Source organism: Acanthaster planci, linkage group LG21 (genome assembly GCF_054643075.1).
Source record: "Acanthaster planci isolate LZ-2023a linkage group LG21, COTS_SCS, whole genome shotgun sequence".
NCBI lineage: Eukaryota > Metazoa > Echinodermata > Asteroidea > Valvatida > Acanthasteridae > Acanthaster > Acanthaster planci.
In genome coordinates, this window is record NC_141797.1 from 3,209,938 (window position 1) to 3,233,341 (window position 23,404).

Below are 23,404 nucleotides of genomic sequence, written 5' to 3' on the forward strand. Positions count from 1 at the left end.
ATAACAGTACATTTCATAACTACTATGAAATGTATAATGCATAATATAAAACTTGCAGATGCAAATATCCAGAACGTTCACTTACCACTGAGTACATCACATTGTGATGTGCCATCCGGAGGCGGAACACGGCTTGAAACACGTCTACAAGCTTCTCCTCTTTAGACTGCTCCAGAAGTGACATTATGGCGCAGTAGACGGCACTGCGACCCACGCCATCACTTCCAGGAAGAAATAAACCATTTATCATTGTGAAGGATACAAAACAAGTTTAAACCTCACTATTAGCCAGTAGCATATTTCCACACTGGGGAACTAGATAGTAAAAAATGTCAGCTTTTTAAACTGTCATCATTATCGTAATAATTCCATCAAAGATTTCATTTCCGTTATTATCAATTTACCCCATGTAGAAAACATATATATGTACAAAATGTGCCGAGAATGTTGCAACTCCTACAGGGTGTTCCACAATCTCATGGTCTTACAAAATCTCGTCGCTGCTGGTAAGATCATTTTTACTCACATGCAGTGAGCCACGATGGGTGTGTCCTTGTCAAGCCACTCTTGAGTAAGTCCCATGAGATTTAGCATTCCGTGCAAGGAGGTGGGCTTGTCCGCATCGGAGGGCCAGTCTAGACACTCAAACTGGCAGACAGTGCGGGGTTCCTCTTCAGTCTGTAACAAGTTAGATTTGAAAGAATACATGATCGGTTATCATCCGGAGGTTTAAATTGGACATGATTCGCACGACAAGGGACGGTCGTGTGGGGGACTCCTTCCAACCAAACATTAATTCGTGATCTTGCAAATCACATCTACATATATGTAGTTGCTGCTTGTTACACGCGATACTATTGGCCTTTTAAATAAAGTTTACACTCATTTGTTGGCATGGAAAAATCTCTTTTGTAACTTTATTTCATTGCAACTTTGATCTGCTATGAATTGAAAATATTCGTATTCTATTTTTCTTCTTTGAAATCCTTTCTGCACGGGCTATTCTGGAAGGGGGCCGGGGTGTGGGTTTAGCCACCTTTCGGTAGGTGCACTGTACCAAATATGACTATATCTCACCAAAGTACCAACATGTCAGCCTAATTAAGCCTATTGGGCCTACTGTCTCTACGTTTCAGTGGCATTGTTCCTTGTAAAAGGTTGGTAAACCCTATCCGGCCACCAGTATAAACTGACTTGGTTTTATATTACCTTGTGGTCCTTGTTTCTCAGAGTAAACACCCGCTGTCTTACATTGTCGTACTCTTTCGTCTCTGTTAGCTCGACAAGAAGTGGGCCAAATTCTATTGTCGAACCTGTCTTCTCTGGCCAGTACTGGCACATAGTCTGTAAAGCAAAACAGAAAGGACTGAGAACTACAAAATACTGTAATGAATGACTAGACAAACTCTGGGCGAGGAAAAACAACATACTGCTTGAATTCGCCCAATGTCTTGATGTCGTCTCGGTCACGCTCCCACAGGAAAGCTTACATGCCATGTACACTTTGGTGTCCCCAGTATAAACATCGGCCGGTTCGGTTTGAAACTGCGCGTCACAGCAGCACAATGACCTTATGAATTTTTAGGTCTTGGTCAAAGTTAAAAGCTAAATTAAGCTATGTGCGGTGGTTGTATTCACTGTTTTATTGACGCACTGGACGACCACAAATGAGAACAGGTGCACTTGATAAATAACTTTACCTCATTAGCTGGATCCAACGGGTTCAACATGACAATGCAACCCACTTTGTAGTCATACACCAAGCGCCAAATATCTGCTACGGTGTTTGGCATGGGTATCTGCGTACTGATATACATGCTCTTCTTGTGGTAGCCCTGTTGAAGCACAAGAACCAAAACGGATTAAATTAATGTGGTCGATTCCACCACAAGTTCCTGCAATCATTTCTTTGTCACTGTTCCCGATTTTGCTTCTGGTGACTGCTCTTGTAGATGAACTCCTAAAGGTGTAACTGGAATTGGAAAGGACTAGTGGAGGGACTTACATGACCTCAACGTTAACAATGAAAAGGGTAATGGAAGTTCCTTCTTCTTATCACTTCACACAAACTTCGAGTTCAATTTGAAGTTTATAAAGCTAATTGATGTCAGCATTTTAAGGCTAGGCTTTTAGCACAATACAACCGATATCTTCTATACAATTTAGTAACATTTTGAAATTTAGACAAATGTCTAACCAAAACAGTTTGCAGATTAAGTCTTCATGATAAAGTGGGAGGAAAGTGCAAAAATTGGTAAAAATGATGGTAATATACTGGAGATTTGGACAATTATTGGTCGTAATGTATCCCCATCTGAGCAAATTGATCAACTTACCGGTAGGAAATGTGCGTTGATGTAATCGGTGTCATTTTCATATACGCTAGTCATCAATACTGCCCGGGAACGTTGCTCTGTGGAAAGAAATGGTCCGTACCGAAGGACGTTACATCAGCGTCGTAACTGATACTGCACAAGTACTTCCTAAATATTTTCACTTGTTACCACCTGCACCTTAACGACAACTGATAAATGATTGAACAATTGGTAAAACAATAATGAAGGGAAAGTCGTGGCTTAAATGAGATGCAAAACTCAAGACTATAAAAGGCGTATTTACCAAAGTAAATGTACTTTATTTGGAACAATGCTTCGTGTCGTTCCTAAGAAAAAGAAATATATCCAACACAGTATAAAAATTATATTTAACAGAACTTCACTCCTACCTCAAAGCAGAAAGCACTTTACTTCAAAAAAAAATGCCAATTGTCTCTCACATTTAACGTTTTTGCACCTGAAATTCAGCTGTGCAAATCGGCTTACTAGAGACACATATTACATATACCCCACTCTGAAATATCGAATGACCACGTTTTCCAGAGTATATAAGGGTAGATAGAAAAGCGTTTTACGCTGCCCTATGATATTTTCAAAACTGAAAAAAATTGGAAACTTACATCAAGAGTTCCTAAAGGAGTGACCTTTCGAGACCCTTTCCTTGACTTTATAACGATCATTTCTTTTTTATAGCAGTATTTTGAAAATCAGCGGTATAGATGACAAAAAGTTGAAGGCCAGTACAGTGGAGAAATACAGAAACCACACCGTCAAATGGGTACACATGTTATGCAAAAATTGATAAGCCCTGCAGACGTACCGAAAACATTTGTTTAAATTTGACTACTCACTGGCGGGGAAATCAGCAAATCTATTCTTGTCCACATTCTCAGGGCGCAGTCCAGCCTGCGGAGTTTCTCGCTCCGTACTGCGCTTCATTGCCAGCAGTTTGAGCAGGGTCTACCGCCAAGGGTAAAGAAACTCTGTGAAAAATTCTGTCCAATTATTTAACCTTTTGTCCTTTCACAAGCGGTGCAGTGTTTGATACAAGATATACGTGATCCTACTCCATTCAGCGGTAGTGATTGTTTCCTGTAATCTAAAGAATTTGTTGTCACATGCAAGAGATACTTTGGAGCGCATACCTCTTGTGTACATTATAGGTAACGGCATGCAACACTAAGGTTACATGGCGTTTGATTTCAATCTCTTCTTTCTAGTTTGCACTATTTTCTCTTGAAGAAAAGTACAATCGCAAATCAACAATAGTGTTCGTTTTCTTAAAACAAACAATATTTTGCCGGAGTACCAAAGCTTTACTTTTTCATTATTGTATTTCCTTTCACTTTCGAGCACTTAGTGTAGGTCTCAACTTCAATTTTTTTTTAAAGTCTACTTACATTCATCAAAGTATTTTCAATTGTATGGTGCTCTTATATTCTTATATAACACCAGAAGTCGTCTTTAAAGAGTTCCTGAATTCTTATGATGCCGTCCTTTCTTGTACGGTACTAGTGCCAATTATTTGTTGCAATTGTTTTCAGGACACTAGCTCTGTCACAACTTTGTCATATTTTCTGCAGTCATCATTTATTAATTTCTGCAGTTATAATTTATTATTAAATTATTTCGGAAGCAGAGTTTATGTCTCTTGTGTAGGATTTTGAGTTCTTGTTCGTCTTTCGTCTGTCTAAATGCCTTGTCTAACAGTATTATGAATCTGGTTACGGTCAATCTTTTTCAAACTTTTAAGTGTTCAAGTTAGATATGATGCGGCTTTTTTGAGTATTGCTCTTCTTGCGAAGGTTTTGAATCCCATGGGATTAATGGTTTACCAACCATATAATTATTGCTAACAAAAAGGTCATTGTTAATCTGATAAAAAAAATTGAAGTCCAACATAGAAAAAGTTGACGTCTAACATCTCAAAATGATATAAATCAATGCAAATTAAGCTTACCAAAACTAACATGAAACGTAGTTTCTCCTTTGTCTCTTCTGTTTATTTAAAGTTTTCTGTTTTTCTTTCCGAGAAAGAAAGCTCTGTTTAAATCAAGTGCGCATCTGGAGGCCTACTATACCAAATTTAGAGACAACGTGGATTGGAAGTGGTGAAATTGTTCGCTAGTAAACTGTACTTTTGATCGACGTCTTCCTGAGACCTCCAACAATTAACAAAGGAGTGTTTGAATATTCATGAATTAATTGACAAATGCCCTTTCGCAAACTGAAATCGAACAACACTCTTTGGTGGTCGAATGCGGATATAAATAACATTCAATGTAAACGATTTTGTATGGACCTTGCATTGAACTGAAAGGTCATTAAACTTATATTGACCCAGAGAGCCTATATTGTGTACTTATATTGTGTGCAGTTTACATTGTTCCTATATCGTTCCGATATTTAGTTACCTCAAATTGTTTTTCCAAGCCCGTTTTCTTAGCACCCTTGGCCTTCTCTTTAAGCGCAGTCAGCTGACGACGAAAGTCAGTAATTTCATATGCTGTGTTACCAGTCATGGAGGCAGCTAGCAGGGCATCAAAAACGAATCGGTACTGCTCCTGAAGAAAAACATTCATTTAAAATAATTTATGTAAAAAACACGAATAATCAACAAAAATGAGCAATTTACTTTCACTTGTTTGGAATGTAATCATCCACACGCATTTCAAGGAAAACTTAACCTCCTTATCTTACCGGAGTTTGCACCATCTTAGTTCGTTTTTGTCTCATGCGATAAATGAAGCCAAGCACATCAACTCGTCGCTCCTTCTGCATCTGATCTAGCATGGAGTCCAGAGCAATGTATGTCCCTGTGCGGCCGATACCAGCGCTGGTCAAGATAAATGTGACACTTGCTTAGAACTTGTTTATCAACACCTCTATGACAATTCGAATTTTTCTATAACTATATTCTGAGCCTAGAAAAAAGGCACAGGGAATATTTGGCTAACGGACACTTAGCCATTGTTTTGTTTATGCATTTAATGTTTTGGTACAAACTTAGCTTTCTCCTAGTTGGGGAATTTATAAACAGTTTGTTCAGTGCCGCAAGAAAAATAAACTACGCCATTTGAAATCGCCAAAAATCGTGAAAAAAATTGCATTGAAATAACTAAAATGTGCTGGACATTGCAATTTTCTACCATCAAGCCCTGAAAGGATCCATACACTTCAAAATTCCTATCACAAAAGGAAAGTACATTGTAATAGGACGGAGATGTACAATCACAGTCCGGACACTTATTTACATTGTTTACTTGGATATACATGTACATAAGAAGGATTATTTATGAGACAAAAATTTTAATATTGTGTAAAATCAAGGCCAGATTTGTTTCTGGCCAATCCAGTCTTTCCCACCTGCAGTGGATAACAGTTCGGCCTTTGTTATGCTCTTTGTTCACAACGCGCATGAAGTTGAGCAAAGTAGTCGGGTACTCAGGGGGTTCCATGTCCGGCCAGGTTTTGAAATGAAATTGCTTCACCAGACGGCTTCCTTTATCACTGACAACCTAGAAGAACAACGAAAACTGTTTTTTTTTTCAATTTAAACAGTAATGCAGTAAACATTAAAACACACATATAATTATATAAATACCGTCAGAAATAGTCGTCATAAGTTTTTACACCTTGTAGTATCAGCAGCCTTGAAAAATGTTTGCTAAATTAGTTCGGCGATTTATCACTTCTTCTTACTGCACTTTTTTTCCTTCTCATAAACTGTGTATTTTCATAACTGTGCAGTGCTTTGCGAAGCACTTGTGACTTGGCATGATTGTTCATCTACATGTCGATGGAAAAACCCGACACTGCAAATTCAAAAATGACATTTCCATTACCGTGGAAATTTCTCCGATAAAAAAATTAATCAGACTTTGCATACAGTTTGAAGCCTTTAATAACAGCAATAAAACTTAATCACCTTAAAAAGGCGAATCGTGTAGTCGACAAATGTCTTTTCTTCTGCAACTTTCACCTGGACGTCAGAGTAAATCTTAGATCCAGTATCCGGCCAGTACTGCTGACATTTGACCTAAGTGGTAAATCATTTCATCGAAATAGGAAATTTTTCATTGGCATGAAAATATAGGTAGCTGAAACTTCTTTTTACCCAAAGCCAAATAAACAATGGAAGAAAACTGACTCGGGGTTAGCAGTTCTTATTAAAAGATTAACCGAAGCTCTGGCGGGACTTAAACTTGTAAGTGCCTTATCAATACCCACACCATCCAGCTGTCTGTCAGTGGCTGCCTCTATTAGTAAATCTATACATTTTGTTTGAGTGCCATTTAGTAAGGTACGGCACCAGCGCAGAGTTTCGGAGAGCTTAAATTCAAATCCAGCCAAGTTTTTTTATTAATTTCTATACTTTTTAGCAAGGTTGGCACTTGCTCTTTGCAAATTTAAATCAAGAGCTGTGTGAGTTCTAGTTAAAATGAAGGGTCGCAAAAATCGCTCTAAATTCTCTTGTTAGTGATTTTGTCCTATGGAATTTTCATTCAGTATAGACATGTACTCAGCATACAAAGTAGTAATGGCTACGATTTTCAGACAGCCTTTTACAAAGCAGTTACACGTATTGATATTTGAAACAGTTACTTCGATTTAGTTGAAGATTATTTTTAGAAGTGATTTTCTGCTATTATCTTATTTTTCAATATTTGTCTTTATAAATACAAATATGAAAATGTTACCGTGTGACAGGAAACTGAAAGATTGTGCATACGTTCCCCTCAAACCCCATATTGCTAGCTTAAGTTTTTGCCTCTTGGACAGAAAAAACACATACCTTGCCATTCTCTACGGGATTGGTGAGCATGATGATCTTATCCACGTCATACTGCCGCACCATACGCCATATGTCTGCTAATGATCCTTTATTTGGTCCTACGAAAGACAAATCAAACCAAGACGTTACACTAATGATGGAGTTTCTCTACCAAATAAACCACTGGTTATTCTTTTGATTAAAACCTGACGTAGAGCGGAGTTGCTCCCACGGGGATCCAATTTTTTCTAATTACGTAATAAAAAAAAATTTGGCCTAATGCAAAAACCTCCCGTTAATTTGTCTCTTTGTAGATGCTGAACAGCCTAGTTTAGTCACCTTTAACATGGGGACTTCCCCTGAGCTGAGTAATTCTTTTTCAGAGCAACCTGCCTCCAGCCAAGTCCGATGGGGATTGTATGTAAATATCTAAGCCACGTGCTGATAATGGTTATTGACAAACCAAGTGCCTGGGCAAGCCTGGGCCTGTCTTATATCAATGGTCGGTCTCTCTGATGTGTCTTTGAGCTGTCTAGACAGCTGTCTGAGTAGTTTCACTGCGTTGGGGGTGTCAAATTTTTGTTGATTGTGGTGGGAACCCCCCCCCCTTTTTTACTGGAAAAAGGGTAGAGTGACCGTACTCTGACCGTTTTGTGTGGGTTTTTTTATTTGTAGGTACTTGGGGATCAATTTAAATGCCAGTAGAAGGGACTGTGGATTTGGGAAGAGGGTTATAACGACGGGATCTCAATTGTATCCTGTCCGAGCATTAACCCTAAAAAGTAGGTCCTGTGCAGCGGAGGGTTCGTTAACAATCTAACATATAGGAAAATACACTACCTTGACTTGCAATATACTTGTCTGTCTTGTCATACCCCTGGGGAAGACGAGAAGAACCGAAAAAATTACTCTGGATATTCTTGTCAACGTTGTAAGAAACCTCGTGTACCAAAATATTTGAAACTAACTGGTGAAAAGATGCATGATTTGGAAGGCTGCTGAATGTCGCCAATGTCGGCAAGAAAATAACCAGCACGGATGCGAGGTATTTGTTCTTGAGTACCCGCATGTAAAAGAAAGGAATCAGGCCCTTTTCCTGACCAGAGACTGGATTTCGTTCAGCCCCAGTGCATTGGAAACTGAGTCGCATGTGCATAAGGACAAGCTCTATCGTAACTCACTCTTTAAACAGCACCGTTAAAAAAAATCCTCTCTTTAGGAAATCTCTACAGGAAGAGTCGTTAATTGCAATTCAACATTGATTTACAATGAGACAGTAAGAATGTTTAAAATGTCCTCAACCTACATCTATGAAGCAAGCATTAATGTAATCCGAGTGAGGATCATTCTCCAACGGCTGCAGAACAATTCGCGAGTGGTCATCTGTAACACAGAAATCAGGTTTCATTTAAATAGGTCGTAGGTCTGGAATGTACTTTGTGTGGTTCGGTAAAAACAAAACAAAATACACTCTAATGCGTACACACTAGGTCACATTTTGAAAAATCACTACACGTGACAATAAAGGAGAGATAACTATTTTCATATCTGATAATTCCAAAATGTGTCAATGTACCCGTATTAGAGAGTGCATGAGTGTATACATACAGGCAAGGACGTTAGCGTAGCGATTTTTTGTCTTGTTCTCTGGTTTTTCTGCCACGGTAGCGGGATGAAGCAAACCTTTGGGCAAACCCTTTAACAGAGAAGTCAAACGTGGACGGGGTAATAGTAAATCAAAATTTCAAATGCATAATTCATCAATTCAAAACACTTGATTAATTACTGAACTATTCATGTATAATCGGGAAAGTAAATACAATGGAAATACGGGAATCACTTGTATTGTACATAATTGTGTAGAACCTACCCCTTCCCGCATAATAGCTTTAGCATTAAAACCTATCGGGCTCAACCCCAAACCCCCTTGTGTGCGCTACTACGAACGTATCCGGTTCGTAACTGACTTTGTCGCAAAGGAAGACGCGCCACAATTTACAGGCTCCCATTGGACGATCGCTGAAGTTGCGCGTTAACTTCTGGTTCCATGGTTCCAGTACACGACGATCAACACATATAACTCTTTGAGCAGTTCATGTGCGATGGGCGTGGATTAAACTGAAGTGATGTCACACTTACGAACCGGATAGCTAAGGAACGAAAGCAAAGTTACGTTAGGCATCGAACATTACAATGACTCCAGACCTGGAATGCGAAGCGTGCATCGTGTACTAACAAAGGCTCCTTACTTTGAAGTCCATAGGGAATCCTTTTTCGCCTGCCTTGTCTTTGCTTCGGATGTACTCTGCCAGGTTCTCTTCTCGTACCGAGGGCAGCTCAGCGTAGGGCAGTTCTTCCTCATCTTCGTCCACCACAGGCTGCTCCAGGGTCTCTTTTGGTGAGTTGGTTGAGACCCGGCGGGGTTTAAGGTCAGGCTTGGGCTTTGGAGTGGGTGGTGGATCAGGACATATCTCCACAGGATTAACTGTAGCGTGAGCGCTTGATGGAGTCTCCTGTACTGGATCTAATATATAACGAGAAGTGGATTGCTTTACTGCTTGTTAAGGATACTCATGTGCTTATCCTTTTTGTCAGTCATCGAGAAACAGTCTAAAACATACTGGTGTACCTGGTAGGAAATGTACATCTCTTCCTTTTAGTGAAACGTCTCCATCAGTATAATACGGCTTCTTTGTCGGACGAGATTGTCTGTAATTTTAAAGAACCAAAAATCAGTTTTTGCGTTTTTACTGATATTGGAAAGATATATCCTTAAAATAATTTTGATTACCAGAAGCAAAACACATAAAATTGCGAAGTAATTAGTACTGTAAAAAATCAGTGTTTTTTTGTACAGGAGAGCAGTTGGTAAAATATTTCCTCAACGGTATTAGTAAAATAGGTGCCTTCGAGACAAAATAGAGTAAACTTTCTGTTACTAAAAATTTACCTCTTATAGAGCGCAATGGCAACTATTACTAAAAGGATTAGGATTACAACGGTAGTTGCTACTCCCCCAGCGACAGCTGATGATGAGCCAGGAACTGGTGTGCCATCCACTTGGGGTACTGTTAGTTAATGAAAGAATATGGAAATCTAAAGTGGCATTTTAAACAAATCAAAACGTGGGATTGCAAGGCAAGACATGAAACTATTCATCCAAAAAGGAATTAAGGAACCTTTCCTTTGTTCTGAATGCGGACTAGTTAAATTAATGAATGCAAACCAATGAGACCTGCGCTCAGTCTGACGATGACAGACCAGAAAGATGCCAGTGAACGAGTTATCTTTTTGGTATCTTACCTTTCGGTGTCGTCTCCCTTGAAGCCTTACTGTACGGTCCAGCTCCCACAGTGGTATTGGCAGCAACCTGAAAACTGTACTCAGTCAGGGGCGTTAAACCTTCGATGGTCACCGATTCCTCTGATGTCATTGACCGAATGACTACTTGGGATTCCGGGCTTACTTCAGTCAGTTTGTACGTGTAGCCTATGATGATGCCACCTCGGCTTCCACAAGGTGGCTTACTCCAAGAGACACTCAGACTGTATGGTGTTGCTGAGGTGAAATTCACGTTACTTGGGGCTGCTGTTGGCTCTAGTAAAACGCAAATCATATATGTATTTTGAAAATGTCACGAACTGAGAATTGATCAGCTTTTCGTCGGAAGATAAACATTCAGCTGTGTAAATTGAATAATGTCTTCTCATTTTTGTGAACAGATTAATAAGCAGCCTATGATATTGATTCCAACTTCATAAACCTGGGGTCTTACTGGTTGCTTGTGGAAATGTCACCTCAGGTCCACGTTCATCATCTGGGTAGACTGGTAGAATGTAAACTCTATGGCTTAATGGTAACTCTAGACCAGTGACGAGATGGTAAGTGTTTTCCAGTATCAATTGCTGAGATACAGTGTCTTCACACTCGTTCCTGGTTGTCAATTCGTAGCCGGAAGCGCATGGATCTGGTTGCCATGTAACGAACAGTTGATGGGGGTCGTCTGACTTCACTTCAAGCCCAAGCACGCCATTCTGAGCTGAGAGTGCAAAAAATAACTTTAACGCGTCATGAAAATAGTGCAGTTATTAAAGAATGGGTATCAATCAAAATGACAGAGCCTTTGCAGCTTTTAGATACTTAGGGGTCTCAGAGCTGCAAAGGCTGTGTCATTTTGATAAAATGTACCAATCACAAAAGCCTAGAATACTTTATGAACGAGAATGAAACATCTGCTCCAATGGCAAAACTACGGGGGACGTAGCCTCATTCCAATTACTTTCCTTCCAATTACTTTTCGGATAAATACAGCTATAAAATCGTTTTCCCAAACTTATGATTTGTTGACTGATTGTCAATTCAACTTACGTGAACACTGACAGTTACTTCCAAAATAAGATGATGCACAACCTGACAGAACAAACACCAACACAAAGTTCAATTTGTCAAAACAAATCTAATTTGAATCAGGTTAACATCGGCTGTGATCACAATTTTTCCGAAATCAAATTTAATTGCTATTCATTAATCATGCAAACATATGAATTAATATCGTATAAATTAATATATGAAAATAAATTAATGTAGAATAACTCCTCTCACCATTGCTGCATTCTCCTGTATCTTTACTACAGGTTCCTCCTGGAGCACAGTGGCAAGTCTGCTTGCAATCTGCACCAAACGTCCCATCATCACAGTCTAACATTTGACATTGATAAGGGAAATATCAGAAATATGTAAAGCATTTAATCCTTAACTACATTAAACATTTTATCCTTTATTCATTATGTCTAAATACTGATTGCTGTACTCACGAACGTTTAATGTTTGGGACGTTTTATCGTGTTCATGATCTTCATTCAGATAAATGAATGCAGACTCATGAACCAAAGACAAACAGCAGGCCCCAGTATGTCAACACTTCCAACCCCAGACTCGCATTCCTCTAACATACAGATTAAATCCTCTTGTTTTCAGAAGATGACATAAGTACACTTCTTAAGATCGTACCTTGCATGCAGTCTAATCCTTTGTAACCTGCAGCACAGGAGCATCCATAAGGGTCTGGTAGACAGAACAAACGCCCTCGGCAAGCGTCGTGGTGTGGATCAGTGCTGCTAGAACATCGCTGATCAGCAGTCTTGCCAAAAATATGACGACCATGTGCTGCGATATCCATACAATGTCACATGAAGACAGTCACAGTAAATTTACGTTATCATTCTATTCCACTTTTCTTGGTTACAAATTCATTCTAAAATAGAGCCTGAACGTAAAAGGTCACGCAGCAAGCTCACAGAACCCTCCTGCGGTCCGCCTATGGGGAATTTACCTGTATGTGGGGACATCCTTTCACGTTCTATAATTTTGGGAAGAGTGATTTCTAACCGAAACCATCCCATGAAACACTCAAGTTGGAATTTCCCCTAATCCTCATCGAGTACATATTTTGCAAAGTTACCTTGAGATGGTTAAAGAAACGAATTTCACTTAAAACCTTTCGCTCCTGAAAATATCCTTCTCAGGTCTCCTTACTATGGTGTACTATTTACGACAAACATTTCTCTCTCTCTCTCGCCTCCCTCCAGGCGACACAACCAGAAGACGCGACGGCACGACGGCTCCCTTGCATCGTGCCGTCGGGTCGAACCGTCACCTTCTTGCCATTTCGTTTGTACACACACAACGCGTCGCGTCGTGCCGTCGCCCGTCGCGTCGTGCTGTCCTAGGTCCTTTCTTTGTTGCATGTTTTTCTGCCTAAGCGTAGCCCCCTTCCGTCGCCCGTCACGTCGTGCGTTGCGTCGTGCGTCGTGTCGTGCATCACGTTGCCTGCTGTCGCCCTTTACGGTGTTTATAGAGGGCGCCTTTACTGTTTCCTTTCATTTCCCTCTCCTTTCTTGCAAAGTACATGCAATTCGCTTTTGATTTTTCTTTGTTTTTATCTCATCCATTCATTAATTTGGATTAGTTTCTGTCATATTTTATTGAAAGAGATGATAAAAGAACAAAATAATCCCACTATATAGGAACTGCTCTCTCAAAATAAGTCAAAACCGCAAGCTCAGAATTCGTCACTCCTTAATTTCCCAGCCAATGATTTTTCTCTCATTTCCGTCCATCGCGCTTGCAAAATACATGCCCTGAGTTGCAGGCGTTGATTTTTTTTTTTTTTGGGGGGGGGGAATTGTTTCATCCGTTCATCAAATTGAATTAGCTTTTTTCATATTTTATCAGAAAAAAATGAAAACGAGAAAAAAGAAAATCTGCGTATGTAGGTGGTCTTACATTATAAGTTTATGCCCATAATTCATCACTTTTTAATTTGCCCGGCTGATCCTTGTTCGAATGTCCATCCAATTTCTTTTTAAGACCGTTGATGAAGCTCCCATTTGTGGTAGATTTTTAATCTTATAAATATTTCCCTGTGGTCCATGCCAGCAGTTTCCAAGTAGTTCTCCCACCCCATTTGTCTACAATTGCACGACCGCAAGTTTGACCACGAGCTTAGGTAGTTACCACCCAGCCCGCACTATATTATTACCCTCCGAATATTCAGTCTTCAGTCTTTCTTCAGTTTAGTCTTCCTCGTTAACTTCATCAGCAACACACTTTCAATGATATTAGTCCGCTGGCGTGTTCCATAGTAAAACACTGTAGATCCATTGTATTACCACTGTGACGGTGTCTTTTCTTCCTCTCTGTTTGGCCTCGTGCTTAATTTCTCATCAGATCCTTTTTGCAAGCACATAATAATCTTAGAATGGATTTACAATAATTCAAAAAATCTCAATTAAATCAGGAAAAGCTAAAACATTGTTGTGGCTGACATTAATGTTATATATTTCCTGAAGAAAATTCTGATAAGTCGCGAAGCTCTTTCTGATTCATTTGATTTAAAAAAAGGAAAAGAGTTTTCTTCAACAACTCACTCATAATGAAACACAACGTTAGAAAGAATCCACGAAAAAGAACAACAGAATCATGGCCTGGTACCTATGGCATGTACTGTGCAAGCACGGGCCGGGGGAAGGAAATGAAAGAAAACAGTAAAGACGCCCTCTATAAACACCCTGAAGCAAACGGCGACAGCACACGACGTGTCGCGTCGTGCGTCGGTCGTGCATCGCGTCGTGCTTCAGGCGACCCGATGCACGACACGACGTACGATGAGAACGCATGACAGCACAACTAGGTGGGCGACGGAAGGGGCGACGTTTAGGCAGAAAAAAATGCAACAAAGAAAGGACCTAAGACAGCGACGCGTCGTGCGTCTACAATTGTAATGGCAAGATTGCGACGGTGCGACCTGACGGCACGACGCAAGGGAACCGTCGTGCCGTCGCGTCGTATAGTTGCGTCGCCTGGATGGAGGCTAAAGAGAGAGAGAAATGTTTGTCTCAAAGAGTTCACCATACCTTGCTCATTTACTTATTTTCATTCCCTGCCCTTTTGGAAAAACGAGGTTGTACAATGTTACAGAGATTTACCTACCTGCTGTCGATTGGTTTTAGATTCAGTTGAGTTGACCTGACGCAGTTTTTTCAGCATAGGTTAGATTGAATATCAGAATCTTTCGTCAAAGTAAATTGTTGTATTAATCTTATTTCCTCATTAAAACACCATAGATAATTGACCTCTTCTACTACCAAGTACCTTTTTACTGACCTCGCTCACAACTGTCTCCATTGAATCCTGGAGGACATACACAAGTACCAGACTTGTCATCACACACACCGCCGTTGTAGCATCGACGACAGGTTTTCAGACACGAAGGTGGATCCCAACAACCAAAGGGACAACCTGATAATTATATCAATAACCACATAATAATGTGATGCATGATCCTTAAACCTTAGGCGAGGGGAAATCTATTTAAAACAATCTTAAACATTCGGCAGAAAAACATAACATGTTCAGAGACGTTTAAGGTGACACATATTATGTTCATATTTAAGGACTAAAGAAACATTTCAAAAGTTTGGTGATATATTGTCGTCGGAATCCATACCTCAGTCTCATAATTAGAACCCTTCTGGCTAGTTAATCTGACAATATATATGTATATGAACACACCATTCCCATGTTGCTGACAACGAAGACATGATCTGTCTGATAAAAATCTTCACCTTTTTGACGAAACGACGATATTATCCAATCAAATACGTTGTCTAACGCTAACACATTCATTGTGACTAAACCTATGTCGGGTAGGGGGCGCGTTCAAAACGAATGCGGCTTCGCAATTATTCGATATAAAATTGGGGGGAAAAATCAAAATCCTTACGGTCCTGACATCCTTGTTTTTATTTACTGGTATTGTTTCCACAGGGTGAATAGTTAATAAATATTTTTAAAATCCGTCAGGGGGGAGTTGCTGGATACGCCACTGCAAAAGATTATTTTTGGTTTTCACGAAGGGGCAAGCTGTGTGCTTAATTTGTTATTTCTGTTAGCAATGAAGGGTAAAATTTGCTATAAGATTGCTAATTAAGATTATTTTGAGCCATGTAAGGGCAGAATTGGGTTTTCCATTTTTGCAAAAAGGGGAAATTAACACTGCAATTGCAATAGCTCGCGTGTTACCCGGCGGTACTGTTTTCCTGATTTTTGACTTTACACGTACGGCCTTTAATTTAATTTTGACGAAGGAGCAAATTGCAGGGAAATGAACGATTCTGAATTAAAGCTAGTTTAATGATTCAAGGGTTTAATATCAGGTGTTTAGGAAAGGATTGTATAATGGGTTATAAACTTTCCTTCGCAGAATGTATTAACTTAGCATATTTTTAATCTGCACATTTTCTCTAGACTATTTAGAAATTGACCAACTGCAAATGTATTTTCTGAAACGTTTGCTGGTTCGCTGCACGGAGGAAAAGCACTTATTTATCATTTTATAACACAACTGTTAAATAATATACAACCGATAAAAACACACCTCTAACTATGAGTCTCATGATGCCATGCAGTTGTTTCATTTCCTGATATAAAGCAAAGCAGGCGTATATCCCCTCACTCTCCACAGTTACGTTTGGAATTGACACGTTTAGAAGGTTGTTCCAAGATTCAATGATGACACCTCCATTATGCCTCCACCTGTAGTCGGTGCTTGGCGAGTTAACATCGCGCATTTGTAGCATTACGGATTCTCCGATATTTGCTGTCTGTGTTAGTTGAATGGGACGCACGTGAACGTTATTTCCTGACATTTGGAAAAGAGATAAATAAGCGCCATGTATTATCTGGTATACAGGTACAGGAAATTATGGGAAGGCAAATTTAAAGTGTACTCAGAAATTATCCAAAATTCTTCGGTACCCAAGGACGACGGGATAACTATGCTACTGACTTCTTTAATACCGAATGTCTTGAAACAATTCCCCACCTTTGGCTAGGATGACGATATGTATCCTGGTACTGTTGTTATTCTTGATCATCTCAGAGAAAAAGACACCAGTTCTGTCGATTCCACTCTCCTCTGGTAATCGTAAGACCAATTTGTCTGCACATCCCGTAGACGGATCAGCCAGTACCACTGATCCAGAGGGGAGGTCATTGCTCCTCCCTCCCGTTGGCAGCTGGCGGCCAAATGACACGCCAACAGAGATGTCTCCTGCACCTTTGTAGGCTGTGATGGATGAACCGCTGTCTCCAGCGTTACCGAGGAGTGCAGGATTTGCAGCCACAGTGAAATCCACAACGTTCGCTGCTATAAGAACCGAAACAATGAGTTTTCTTAACCCAGGGTCAGTTCGCACTACAGGTAAATTCGAAAGTAGGGTGAATTTGACGCTATAACATTTGCTCGGAAATTTGCTCCTTTTGAAATGTGTTCAGCTTCTGCAAATTTTCTGGAATACCTGAATTTGCTGTGGATTGCGTAATAGTGGCAAATAGGAGTAGGAAGTGGCCCTTTAAATACATCTTGAAAATTGTTCGCGGTACCCGCTGCTCCATTTGACTCGGACCGGCCAGCCGATCCCGGCAAGCTCGGTGGTCGAGTGGTTAAGACATCTGCACTAGTAAGCAGGAGGTCGTGGGTTCGAGTCCCACCCGAGTAAGCTTGTGAGGTTTTTTTCGCAAGCTCTCGGACAAGCACTGAGCATACAGTGCTTATTAATATACGTTGGGTAAGGGCAAACCTGTTATATATAAGTGGCCCTTTAATTGGAATGTTTTGTTTTGTGAACATGGTAGTAACAGTCTACACCAAATAACAATCGAATAACGGCAGTCCTACCGGGTATTTTGGTGCTTTTATTATTATTATGCTAATGCAAATTTGCATTTTTGTGATCAAATTGTGGGGTTATCTTAGGTAAAATGCACTATTTTCCCAAAAACTCACTAAAATTTACAAGACTTTTAGGCATTTTGCTGTTATAGGTTTCAGTTAATTTAGTATTTTGTTGTTTCAGTAAATTATGACATTACAAAGACCAAGGAGAAAAACTTATTTTCCTAAAGGAATTCTGGAGTTCACAATCTGGACTATAAACATCACCAACGAACAATATCTACCCATATTTTTCATGGAAAGCATCGGACCTTTTCGTACCAAAAAGTGACATTTCCATAACCCCAAAACAAAGATTTTGAGTTGATTTCTTACAGTTAACCTTACAAACATGCCGAGAGCAAATGTTTTAAATATCAAAAATATCATGGCTGAAATATTCGTCGAATGAAATTCATGTTAATTAAAAGCTATAATTCTTCAGAAGCATTCTTCATTTAGTTCATAGCCACCTATTAAATAAGAATTGATTTACCTGTCTGTTGAAAATCACATGTGGATACCGTCACCTCACATAGTTTAAGGCTCGCAGGTCCCGGTATGTCCACGCTAACATACCGGGAGAGTACCGGCGGGTCACACGCAAACTCTATCCAGTCATTGATAACAGACTGATCACTGGTCACTGGTGTACCACACATGATGTTGTTGGTGTGAACTTCGCTTAGGCCTGCCCTTACAACAGCATCCTGCAAGTTTGGTTCTGTGATGAAAAAGTGCATTCATTTTCACTACTGATTTTTAATGGCATTAAAATTGCTTTGAATACCATCTCTTTGTTAACTTTGTATCTAGCTCTGTTTTTACAGCGAATCCTCGATTTTAGATCGTTTATTCCGTGTTACTATGAAATGAACCCATCAGAGAATAGACACAAACGAGTCTCACCTGTTGGACTGCCTGTATTCCTGACTCGGATTATTCCAAGACAGTAACTTGACTCCAGGTCCACCCTCCACCACGGGTTCTCTTCATTATCTGTTTAAAAGTACAACAGCAACATCGAGCATCAAAGATGCCAGCATGGCACAACACCTACCACAAACACTTGACCAACTTGAGTGTGGGAGACTTGTCGCCAGAAGACGGCCAAGGCAGACAAGTAAAGCTCAACATCAGCACTCCCAACTATAGAAACCCCCAAATGAACAAAGCTGATGAAGGCTATGTGATGTTTTACAGCTCTTCTATCCCGCCATTAATTCTCAGTTCAAGGTGCAAAGTTGGTCTGCAGAAATCTTGGTACACTTACACTGTTATGGGCAGTAAACAGTGTGGATAGTGCATTGTTCCTGCAACGAGGTTAGAAACATTTCCTTGTTATTAAAAATGAACAGATTGCCTTTTTTCCTTTGAATTGGAACACAGACGTTTTGATTTTGACAGTTGTTACTGGTGGAAAAACGTTTTTCTTACTTTTATCAATCCTACTGTCATGAAATACAATCTGTTTGCGTAAACTTATTTAATTTCAATGGGTTATTGATTTTAACAAAACCTACCAAAAAACTCTTTTGAAAAGTCAAAGTACATCCCGATTCAAAAACAGGTTTCCAAAATGATTCAGTTATCTTGAAATATTAAAACATAAGTTTTGTTGCCAACGGCACTGTATATTCACTGGTGCACTGTAGGGTATGGGTGTACTATATTATTTCAAACTGATTACACTGAACGTTAAAAATGAGCAAGCCTAGGTCATCCATTGGCTTCGTTTAATACCCTATGTATAGCAACCTGTAAGGTGTCGTACTTTACAACACAGGCTAGCTGGAAACGATTTGCTGGTTGGCGTCTCCTGCATCATGCCGAGCATACTGTATAACGTATTTAGTACATCAGAGGCCCTTACAACATATACATGTAGGTATTCCTCAATAGCAAACTGTACATTAGGCCAACCTCTTAGGTAGGCAAATTGATATCCCATACAGCGTGATTGTATATAAACTGTGTTGATACACAGGCATACTGTAGCTAGACGTACTGGTCTTTTCAAAGTTCATGACGAAAAGTATTACTTTTTGATAGGTTGCCGTTAAAGGGTAACTTCGGTACAAGCCAAACCCCCTGATTGTAGTCGCCGTATCTTCGCAGTGCGCTGTATAAATGATATAAGGTTCTCTGAAATGATTCTATGGAAGCTATGTTTGTCATAAAAATACACCTGGAGACTTGACCTGAAGGGTTTTCATGTGTAAAATTTCGCTATAATGATCTTCGATGTTTTTCATTAAATTCCAGCAAACTGCCAAAGTTGCCCCAAACCACGGGATAACTTTGGCAGCGCTTAATTAAACTCTAACTCACAATTAAGATTAAATTCACTCACAAGTGGATGGATGGTTGCTATTACTACCTTCGACTAAAGGCTTCATCTGACAAACATATCCAATCAGCAATAAAAATGTGTTCTGTTTTTTTTATCCTCTTTTGAAGACAAGCAACCATATTATAAGGGTCTGATGTCATATTTCCACCACTTTCGCGTGTTATGACACCAAAGGGATGGTACCGAATAACTTGTTCAAATCAGTAGAAAACAAGTGTGGGTTTACCCATTTAACTAGGAAATGTTGTTGAGAGCTTCCTCTGTGATAGGACTTGGAGCGTGTGGGGGCGCTCTCCCCAGTGTTCACTACTCTCAATGGAGACTAGTAGCAGTTGGGGAAGGTTATTCCCCCGTAAGGGATGCCGGACCAAACAAATTGAAGGACACCAGGACACAGGGCTGGAAGGTGACTGGCGATTTCATTTAATTAAGCTTAGATCAAAGAAGATTGTCCCTTAGGAAGCCCTCAACAAATAAATACTCCGAATTCCCGGGGTGTCTTTTGAATATAATTGTGTTTTGGAGGATTTTAGAGTGACAAGTGATAGACGAAGACTCGTCAGCCAGCGTCCATTGAAACAGCGCGAGGGTTGTCCGTAAAACGCTACATGTGTAACTTCAGTCCGCTGAATCAACAATCAGAATATCCCCAAGACTAACGACTTTCAGTGGAATGTACTTTTCAGAAAAATGTTATAAGCCTACAATAATGTTACTCTAAACAACTCGATAACAAAACAATGATCCAGCTAATTTTATCGCAAAAAATAGGGATCACGCCACCTGCGCGTCATTAGTGTGTTCAGCCGCCACGATTAAAAATGGATCAATATATCAGGAGTGCGTGAGCTGCATTATTATGCGTCCCGTGACCCAATTAGGAGGAGGGAACGAAAACAAAATTAAAACAGTCAAAGAAAAGCAGTCATTTAGTCTGAAAAACTGAAAAGTAAATTAAAAGAAAAGTTTGTTTTCAATAATTTTACGGAAAGTTGTTTGAAATCCTTGATTCCAATGAAATGAAAGCATTCCTTTGATGTTGTGTGAAGACTGATGTCATTTTTCAGGTAAAAGTGTAACGTGTCTCGTAGGGCAGGGAGCCGTTTTCAAAAAGAATGATAGAGAGTCATTGGATCGGTTTACACACTAATTACATATTCGGAAGAATCATTTACATCGTCTCCATATTATTTACAATGATCAACCTCTGTTAAGATATTTCTGTATGGGATGTTCATCATAGGAACACTAATCAGAGGACAACTCGTCCAAATCTGAAGCTGTTTACTCGGGAGTGACACTCACAAACGGTCAAGTGAGTTGTTACTCCGGAGCTGCTCGTTCGGAATGATCGATGCTGACCATGGAGCTGGAACTTACCGGTGACGCTACAGAACGGTTCCTCAGGGAGCCCATCAAAGGCTTTAAAAGCATCCTGTCCACTTATCGTTGAGCTTTGATTCCGTGGTTTCTCGGATAAACTGAGTGCTGAGTATAAAATTATAAGCAAAATAATGGAACAAAATGACTAACAATATGATATGCCATAGTTTTGAAATAAGTGAAGAGAACAAAAACAATTTTCCAAACAGCTCTGAAAAATTCCTTCATAATTACCATACAAATTTTCTTGATTCTATACTTCTCAATTGATAACGCAACATCATTCAGTGATACTAATGACGTTATGGACACACAGACATATACACATGAATCTGATTTCCTGTGAAACATTAAGATACATGTAGAGTAAGGGAGTCAAACGATTCACCTGGAGGTTGGAGATTACACGGTAGAACAATCACCTCGCACAATATAAGAGCAGCTTGGGCGGGGATATCGATGCTAACGTAGCGAGCGAGTCTGGATGGATTACATGTGAATTCAATCCAGTCATTGATTAAGGCTTGGTACTGGGTCACTGGAGATCCACACATCGCGTTATCAGTAGACGTGTTGCTCAGGCCAGCACGTGCAACAGCATGCTCTAACTTCAGCCTCATTGTGTCTAAAATGAAAGACACGATTACTTGCACCGTGAGAATCGCAACAGTAAAGGTTGAGCCTTGATTTCTAATGTTAACGAAAAGTATAATTTAGTCAGAAATTCCTCCATTACTTTATCATGTTGTGTTGGCAGTTCTACACCTGAAGGCCACTGTAACACAAAAATCTCAGTCTATTTGTGATGGAAAAAAACTTTACCCTTTCTGTTTCGCTGGCTTTAAAGGTGTTGTACACCATTGGGTTTTTTCGTCGTAATTTCATAAGATAAGCTGATTACGGTGTGTAATATTCAATGCAACTTACATTCCACTGACTTGTTTCATGTTTGAGTCAATTGCTTTGTGAAAAATCGAGAAAAATAGTGCGGCATTTTCAACGCTTAAATCTTGTAGTTTATCTTGCGTGAAATCTCTGGATTAATTAAACGGCGTTCGTGGTACAAGCAAACAAAATGCGCAGGGTCAAGGTGGGAAACAGACATACCGGGTTCTCATTCCCTTAAAAAGGAGCAGTTTACCATGGCTAGGAGTAACCAGTGAATCTACCTTGGAATAATGCGCCTCCTCGACAATGTAGCATTGCGGATTCATGGAAAAACGTCATCTAGGAACACAGTTGTCGACTTATGTCCGTGACATCGAAACGAGTGGGCCTATTATGATAATTCACGTGCGCGCGCGATCGTGTTTATAACGGCACTTTCATGTCAGTTCACACGTCGATGAAAGTCTAAAACTCCATTCATAGTTGAGTCATTAATTATTATAAGTAAAAAGAAGTATGTCTTAAAATAGGGGGATTAAAGTATGGAAACTTTTTGTTGACGAAAATTATCATGCTCGGAAACAGCCGCCATCTTGAATTATACCATTATTATCTCGTGGTGATTTTAATTAGCAAAGTTTTCCAGTTTAAAAACTTTCCATAAATTTCAACTTCACACGGATCCAATTTACTTTCTACTTTACGCCTATACTACTCAGTCCATAATTTCAGTTCACAGCGGTTTTGGTTAAAGACTGTCAATATATTTTTAGCTGCTTTTAGGTTTATCTGTTCATCAATGGAGACTCCCACAACATCTCAAACACTACATACAAGTATACGAAAATTGGCGCCTGATAAAGGATGTGCGAAGTGAAAGTAACTGTATTACGATGGTCGGCACACCATCGTAGCAAAGGAAAACAAATTTTTGTTTTTTCGAAAACTACAGCATTGTGGGTGGAAATATTTTACAGACTGATTGAGACTGTTATGTACTATCTTTCGTGTAAGATATTTCCGGATTATACTGCAGTCTGATTTTCAGGTTTTTACCAACACTACCTTTTCACACCACCTTTAACGGGTCATCACAATCACTGTAGACAAATTAATATGCCTACTGTGCAACTTACGACTCAGATCATCTATATTCCTGATGGCGATTTTACTGATGCAGTGATAAGATGTCAGATCTATCTTCCACCAAGGATTCTGCTGTGTATCTGGGAAAAAACATTCACAAGATCCCAATACCGAATGTAAGAAGGAAACCTCGTAATGAAAGTAGTTAACAGCGAAGCAAAGGCGTTCAACGTCGAGTGTGATATCAGGAACAAATATCAGTAAATTGAAATCAATCTGGCAATCGGTCCATATCCACATCATTACCA

At 39.7% G+C, this 23,404-nt stretch overlaps 1 protein-coding gene across 1 annotated transcript in view; it reads right to left on the bottom strand.

The window, feature by feature from the left end:
- LOC110989742 (uncharacterized) overlaps positions 1-23,404 on the bottom strand; it is a 28,438-nt gene that overhangs the window by 3,449 nt on the left and 1,585 nt on the right. Inside the window, exons 3-32 of the mRNA XM_022254327.2 lie at positions 23,147-23,236; positions 21,511-21,747; positions 21,120-21,227; positions 18,296-18,385; positions 17,883-18,110; positions 16,496-16,819; positions 16,049-16,312; positions 14,776-14,910; positions 12,121-12,276; positions 11,713-11,808; positions 11,479-11,520; positions 10,886-11,149; positions 10,414-10,707; positions 10,061-10,178; positions 9,740-9,819; positions 9,360-9,634; positions 8,719-8,806; positions 8,417-8,493; positions 7,951-7,987; positions 7,132-7,229; positions 6,265-6,375; positions 5,703-5,854; positions 5,037-5,172; positions 4,751-4,900; positions 3,188-3,296; positions 2,337-2,413; positions 1,701-1,835; positions 1,210-1,344; positions 527-678; positions 86-221 (exon numbers count right to left, since the gene is read on the bottom strand). Of these exons, the coding sequence (XP_022110019.2) occupies positions 86-221; positions 527-678; positions 1,210-1,344; positions 1,701-1,835; positions 2,337-2,413; positions 3,188-3,296; positions 4,751-4,900; positions 5,037-5,172; positions 5,703-5,854; positions 6,265-6,375; positions 7,132-7,229; positions 7,951-7,987; positions 8,417-8,493; positions 8,719-8,806; positions 9,360-9,634; positions 9,740-9,819; positions 10,061-10,178; positions 10,414-10,707; positions 10,886-11,149; positions 11,479-11,520; positions 11,713-11,808; positions 12,121-12,276; positions 14,776-14,910; positions 16,049-16,312; positions 16,496-16,819; positions 17,883-18,110; positions 18,296-18,385; positions 21,120-21,227; positions 21,511-21,747; positions 23,147-23,236 (4,394 nt within the window). The remainder of the gene's footprint in view (positions 1-85; positions 222-526; positions 679-1,209; positions 1,345-1,700; positions 1,836-2,336; positions 2,414-3,187; positions 3,297-4,750; positions 4,901-5,036; positions 5,173-5,702; positions 5,855-6,264; positions 6,376-7,131; positions 7,230-7,950; positions 7,988-8,416; positions 8,494-8,718; positions 8,807-9,359; positions 9,635-9,739; positions 9,820-10,060; positions 10,179-10,413; positions 10,708-10,885; positions 11,150-11,478; positions 11,521-11,712; positions 11,809-12,120; positions 12,277-14,775; positions 14,911-16,048; positions 16,313-16,495; positions 16,820-17,882; positions 18,111-18,295; positions 18,386-21,119; positions 21,228-21,510; positions 21,748-23,146; positions 23,237-23,404) is intronic.